The sequence below is a fragment of the Ziziphus jujuba genome, chromosome 4 (genome assembly GCF_031755915.1).
Source record: "Ziziphus jujuba cultivar Dongzao chromosome 4, ASM3175591v1".
NCBI classification, from domain to species: Eukaryota; Viridiplantae; Streptophyta; class Magnoliopsida; order Rosales; family Rhamnaceae; genus Ziziphus; species Ziziphus jujuba.
Genome location: NC_083382.1, coordinates 19,249,417 through 19,256,640, shown reverse-complemented (window position 1 = coordinate 19,256,640; position 7,224 = coordinate 19,249,417). Strand labels below are relative to the sequence as shown.

Here is a 7,224-nt window from a genome sequence, read left to right as displayed (position 1 = left end):
CGTTCCATTGTATAAAACTGCAATTACAATATTTTCTTCTTTCATTTCACTATAAAAATAATGAACAATGTAAAAATAAATTTATAAATTTATAAATATGAATAATACTAATCCAATATATTAATTGTCTCAAAAAACTAATGCTGTTTTTTTTTTTTTCCCCACCAAATCCAACATTTTCGTGCGGCAAGTTGTTATAAATCAACAAACTAGAGAATGCCAACAAACCAACGAAAAATGGATGAATTTCATCTTTTTTACCCATTTTTCTATGGTTTTACTAGTTTAGCGAATTTATAGATCTACAAATTTTTTTTCCATTTTTCACACTATTTGAACCTAACTACCTTTAAATTCAAAGATAACATCTCATAAACTAATTTAATATATACTTATATAAAAAAAAAAAAAAAATCTTTAAAAGAACCAAAATTTATTGAAAATAAACTTAAGCTTTAAGAGAGAGGGAGAGTTGGGGGGATGAAAAATCTTTACTTGAGTTTAGCTCTATACGTAAGAAAAATATTTAACAAAGATATAGAAGAAAAGAGTAAAAGAGAAAGAGAAAAGAATCTGTTTGAATAGTTTCAAGGTTTGAAAATAAATTGTTGTTGAGATATGTGGAAAAGGGGGGAAAAATAATCAAAAGATTGATTTTAACGATGTGTTGGAAGGGCCAGAGCATTTTTGTCCATTGTGGTTATTTGTCAATAAAATAAAAATCTATATTGTTTGTCAACTTTTGATTTGTGGAGTCTTTATTCTTTAAAAACAAAAATCCATGATTCTAGACCCATGAAAGATCAAAATTTGGCAGGCCGTTGTTCATTCTGATTTGTTACCATCGGCTCTTGGGCAGAAAGTAGAACGTTAATCAAAAGTATCGTCTTGATCCTCAATCTTTGTGTTGTGACTGGATGAAAAACATAATACCAGAAAAATGCACCAAATGGGAGAAGAGAAGAAAAAAAAGAAAATATATATATATATACTTGAGCTGAAAATTCTTTCAATGGATCATATCTAGGGACTCGTTAGGGTTAATTTTCCTAGTCTGTTCAATTTCTTTTCAAGTTATTACCAAGATCATATACTAATAATCCATTAAAGAATTGGTAAGAAAGTTTATTGTATTCTATTCTGTTTTTCTCTGCTTGTTCAGTAAAAGCAAAAAAATGTAGAAAAATATGAGCTTTTATAATTTGAAGGGTACAATTCCTAGAATACAAATCAAGGCATCCTGCTGCCCAAATAATATAAATTTACAATTGAAGCACCAACCAACCAAATAACCCCTCTTATTGCTCACATGCACAACAAATTATAAAATGCAAATTAATTTAAAAAAAAAGATTCCTCCCTAATGTCAGAAACAAAGTGTTTCCATCAAGATCAATATGACTAAACACAAACCCTGCTAGCTAGATAGCCCAGATCATAGTGTTGATCATCAACGGAAAAGAGCCGCATAGAGTAGCTCATTCCAAGTATCTGGCAACCCGGGAAGGCACCAGTGGCTGCAGTCAGTTCCACTGTGCTCTCCACTGTAAGCCGACGGGTGCCCATCTTTCCGGTATTGAGAAAGCATTGTAACATCTAGCAAAAATACCGGTTTCTTGATTCTGCTTAACACTTTGTTAACAACAACCCAAGCCATGGGTGTGCCTGCTGGGTACCTTGTACCAAAGAATGGTTGTGTCTGCCCAGAGCATGATTTTGATGGTTGGTTCCAATCCCTTCCCCTGATTTCATTACAGTTCAACAACCATATAACATTTTTTAAAAATCAGTACTAAATATACTTCCATTTTTCATTGTTTTATGTGTAAGATTTGGTATATGGAATGAAAATACATTCAGATCTGACTGGACAACATTGAATTGAACTATTTTAAATTTAGTCCAATTAGTTAGGTTGAACTTAAAATGACTTTTTAATTTCCTTTTTGTTTAATCATTTTCCAGTAATATTAGAAATATCAACTTGTTTATCAATTTTATTTACTAATTAATATGAAAAATGATATATTTAATTGATTTGTATTGGATTCCTTATTTATATTTAATTTTTTTTCAACCAATAATATATTTACATTTTTTTTTCAATAAAAATTAATAAATAAATTTGGAAACTTTTTTGTTCTTAATAAATAAAAATAATATAAAAATGATGGAATTAAATATTACTTACTCATAATGGGTAGGAGAAATCCCCTGGAAGAAGACCTTGGTTTTGGAAGGATCAACATTTAGGTTGACCCACCTAGCCCATGTTGTTAGCCCTTTGTAAAATGCAATAAGACGGTTCATATCTTTGTACAATTTATTGCCCTCCTGAATATAATCCCATCTGCATGAAAAACCATCATATCAATCTCCATATTCAAATCACAACCGTTGACAACGACAAAAAGAAAGGATAAGATAATTTGAAACACACGGTTGAGATCTTCCTGCATGGGTCCACCAATGCCACGTGTTAAATACCAGCATGTCCATGCCTTTCCATCCATCACCATTCTTTATGGAGTCGAGCTTCAATACTGGTCCCACCTTCTCATTTACAAGATCCACCAGGTACTGAGTGCGATGCAGCAGTATCTTAACTCCATAGTCCTGTCCAAAATACGATATTATATTTTAAATTTCCTGTTCCAACACTTATATTAGGAAAATATTATATTAAATATATAGTTATAGTTTTGCACGAGCTCGGTATCCAGTTTTAGTGGTCAAAATTATTGGTATTTCTTTAAAAAAAAAAAAAAAGCACTAAATATGTGATTTTCTGAAATAAAATCACTTAAAAGCACTTTTAGAATTTTTTTTTTTTTTTCAAACATATCCTTTTTGTAATTAAAAGCGAAGCTATAATTATTGGGTATACAAAATTTATGTAAAAGAGTTCCTACGAGGGGAACCTTTTTCTCTGGCAATAATTATGAGCTTGATTTCCATACTCGTTTTATATATATATATATATATATAATGATTTATTGGAAATATGTTCATAACATAAATGCATTCCAAATAGTTTTTATCATTATTAAAAAAATTTCTACCACATAAAAAAAAAAAAAAAAGATAATCCTTTAAAAAATTACATCTTTAATAGATTTGTACAAAAGTTATATGATTAAAAATATATATATAGTATCAAAGTGAGTTTTACACGTAAAGAGATGCTAGGTAAAGAGATGTTACAGAGAGTAAACATTTAATCACGTGCTTATCAAGAAAAAAAATCCTTTTGTCCAAATAAGAATCTATTAATAACAGTCTTTATAACATATATATATATATATATATATATTATTAATTAATAGTTAAAATGTATATATATACACATTGATAACACTCTATATATTAATAACAATCTATTAATCAAAATCTATTAATCAAAATATATCTATTAATAACATTATATATATATATATATATATATATATATGGATAGTTATACTATTAATTGATTGATTGAGATTTGAATAGAACCATTGAAGAGTAACTTTTTGGTTGATTGGAACCTTTCTAACCTCTATCCACATAGATAATAATTTATAAAATTATTGAAAATGCTTTAAAATGGAAACATATTAACATATTAACTCTTAAAAATGAATATATTAAAATGTTAACTGTTAAGGGTGCCACATCATTTAATAATTTTAAACTAAAATCTTAATTGGGAAAGTAAGAATATTTAATCATTGTCATATTAATAGGTAATCAATATAAAAGGATAACTATATTCCCAACAAATCAAAAGTATTTGTGTATATAATAATTTACCAAATAATTTACTACATTCATGTAAAGTAATTCTGAAATAATTTAGAGTATTTGAGAAGTGATGGTTTAAGAGTTTCTGTTTTCTTCTTGAATGCTTAAAAGAGGGAGAAAAATTGATACTTAAAAATCATACTTCTATTTCGAAGAACATATATAATACTTTTTTTTTTTGGAACGAACATAAATACTTAAAAAAGAGATTTATAATTGGGACAATTAAAGATAATAACAATTAAAGTAAGGTATGATTAACTATTAATTAAGAATAAAAATGTTAATAAATCCATATGGAAGCAAAACATGTAAAACTTGGGGTTGGCACGGTTCCTTTGATAAATAATTGACCACTTCAAATTTTAGGTTTAAGAAGTGGTCCAATATCTACTTACAAGAAAAGTCGGGCAAGCACAGTACTCAAAGTTAGAACTGTTAGATTGATGCTTTAGGTGGAGAATAATAATTAAAAAGAAAAAAAGAAAAAAACTCTATTCCTTGACCATCCAGCCAACAAAAATAAATAGATAAATAAATAAATAATAAAATACTAAAAATAAAAGTGTAAATATAAATTAGGCAAAAAAATAACCCTTTCTTTCTGGGTTTTACTGAAACATTGAGTAGATCCTAATACTAATAGGTACACTTTTTATGAGTCAATGTTTTTCATAAACTTTTGTTTTTTAATTTTTGTTTTTTTTTTTTTTTTTGGGTAATATAATGTCTTTGCATAAAGTTTGGTTGATCTCCATTTATAGACATTTGATTTTAGTTCTTCATATCAATAGGATGCCCATTTCGTGATGGGTGTTTTTTGACAAAAGCTTGGTTTCTAGAGTACGAAATGTCTAAAGTTGAAATAGAGCCACTCCCGACACATGAACATGATAATGACCCCGTTTATTATTATTATTATTATTTTTATTTTTATTTTTATTTTTTTAAATCATTGAACTTTCCAATCTTTTACTATGCAAATCTAACATTTTCAAAAAAATAATAAAAAAATAAGAAATTAAGATTCAGTCCAACAAACTGGTTTTCTGCTGTAAATGATTAACTTATTTTAAAAAATTTTGAAAAAGAAAAGAATAGTTGATGTATAGGATTTAAGAAACTAAAACTTTTTGCACAATTTGGCAAATTGGACTTCACATACCTAAAGATGAACCAAAAAAAAAAAAAAACTCTTAAAATCACGAAAACTTTAAATCACATACACAAGCAGTCTCCTTGGTGACAATTTCTTAGGATCAAAATCCCCCACCTCCGAAATAAAAATGAAAAAAACAACGTTACAACAGAAAGAAGTCATAAAAGTACGGTTTCAAAGTAAAAGTGAAACCATGAAAATGAAAACGTGTTTGATTTAAAGTTAGAAACATGGAGTACTTTATGAAGACCCATCATCAAGAAAATTCATATAACCAAAAAAAAAAATCAGCATGAAAATTCATTACCAGTAAAAGAATTTAACTCTCTGACACCAACCCAGAAAAGTGCAACCAAAAAAAAAAAAAAAGAGGGAGAGAGAAAAGCCAACCACCAATAATCACGCTTTTACTTTTAATAACACTAAATCACACGCTTATTACCAAAAAGAAAAAAAAACACACGCACAGTGGTAAAGCTCTCAGCTCCAAATATCACCGTTCAAAAAATTTGGTTCAAGCTCTCAAATCTCACTGTTACAGCTTTTTTAAAAAGCTCTAAAAATTCAAATTAAAAAACTTCACCTTTTGAAAACCCCAAAAATATGAAAATAAGCAATTTAAGCTATAGCAATTCAACTACAAGCAGATTTAAAAAAAAAAAAAAAAAAAAAAAAAAAAAAAAAAAAAACTCACCTCGAATGTGACCGAAGCTAGACCATCTCTTTTGACATACGTGTACTTGGATTTGGGAACCCATGCATGAAGCATACAAGTTAGAGATTGCCACTGATTCTGACTCAGTGAGTCACCAACAAACATAATCTTCTTCCCTCTCCATTTCTCCAAGAAATTCAAACCATCAAACCTGCAACAAATTTCAGTACCCAGAATTCCCAATTTGTTTTCTTACCACATTTTTAAGGATTTTTAGGGAGAAAAAAATGGTAATGGAAAAAAAATTGTACCTGGGCAAGGAACAAGAAAAGGGTTGCCATCTATATTTGAGGTAAGATTTATCTGGGCGACCATATTTTTGGCAGTTGAATTCTGGATCTATGAAAGGACAAGAAAAGGAATCGTAGAGAGGATATGAACGGTCATAAACCCAAACACCTCGAAACCAGTTGCATTTTCCAGCAAGTTTTCTGGGCACTGAAGAAATGGTACTGCTACTACTGCCATTGCTGAAGAGATTTAAATCCTCTGCTTTTGTTTGGTGGGAAAACAAAAACAGAATCAGGAACAGAGCTTTGAATGGAAGGAAACCCATTTTTCTTGGGTTTCGATCCCCAATTTTTTATTTTTTTATTTTTTTATTTTTTTTGGGTTACAAAGAAAAAGACGAGGAAGTGAAGGAAAAGTTGTCTGAAACGAAGTGTTTATATAATGTACGAGAGAGAGAGAGAGAGAGAGAGAGAGAGAGAGAGAGAGAAGAGGTGCTTGGAGAGCTTTCACATTTCACATGGAACGTGAGAGACAGACAGGTCTTTTCTCTCTCTCTATTTTTCTTTTTTTTGGGGGAATTCTTTATGATTTAAATATTTTGTTATTTATTTATTGTATTTTTCTGACACGAATTGTGAAATCTTTAGGTTGTGTCCTTTTAACCGTGGCTTGTGGGGCTGGATCTAATCCTTACTTTGAAAATTTTGGTATCATGATGATTTGGATTGTAATATGATGAGAACATTTTTCCCTACCATGAAGGAAAGAGGAGAGAATATTAGACTTTAAAGGTTTTTTTTTTTTTTTTTTTTGGATGATTCAATAACAGTTTCCAGAAATATTCTAAAAAATGGGTTAATATTTTTGTGGATATCTTTATTTTAAATTATAATTTATGGTTTTAAACAGTTCAAAAATATGGTTTACCATCAAGAATACTCCATTATATTTAACAATGAAATAACAAAAAGGTAATTGGATCATTAAAAATTTGAAATAATTAACTTTTTGTCTTGTATATATATGTATAAATAATGGCAAAATTTTGTCTCCTATGCCTTGAAAATGTGCTACTAAATATATAATAACAAAATAGATAATTAAATGCATATTAACTAGTATCAACTAATATCTAATTATTATATTTTATAAAATGGGTAAAGAAATAATAATAATTAGTGACTCACTTCCTAAAATAAATGTTCTATAATCCCAAAAAAAAATAATTATCATCCTTTAATTTTTTTTTCTTTCACTAAGAAACTAAACTGATTATTATATATTATAAAAAGAAAAAAAAAAGTAGCTGTTGATATCCCTAAATAAAATGTTCTAA

At 28.5% G+C, this 7,224-nt stretch overlaps 1 protein-coding gene across 1 annotated transcript; it reads right to left on the bottom strand.

Annotated features, from left to right (window-relative positions):
* Positions 1–1,178: 1,178 nt before the first annotated feature.
* On the bottom strand, positions 1,179–6,345 carry LOC107417177 (protein trichome birefringence-like 39). The gene is made up of 5 exons (XM_016025768.4): positions 5,909–6,345; positions 5,637–5,808; positions 2,441–2,616; positions 2,192–2,350; positions 1,179–1,742 (listed from the first exon to the last, which is right to left on the bottom strand). Exons 1-5 carry the CDS (start codon positions 6,211–6,213, stop codon positions 1,451–1,453), a joined length of 1,104 nt encoding a protein of 367 aa, XP_015881254.3. The 5' UTR covers positions 6,214–6,345; the 3' UTR covers positions 1,179–1,450.
* Positions 6,346–7,224: the final 879 nt, after the last annotated feature.

Coding starts and splice junctions, on each gene's coding strand:
- LOC107417177 (XM_016025768.4), bottom strand. CDS start 6,213: ATGGGTTTCCTTCCATTCAAAGCTCTGTTCCTGATTCTGTTTTTGTTT. Junction 2,617..5,636: donor TAGCTTCGGTCACATTCGAG/GTGAGTTTTTTT, acceptor TATTTTGGACAG/GACTATGGAGTTAAGATACT. Junction 1,743..2,191: donor ATTTCTCCTACCCATTATGA/GTAAGTAATATT, acceptor TAATGAAATCAG/GGGAAGGGATTGGAACCAAC.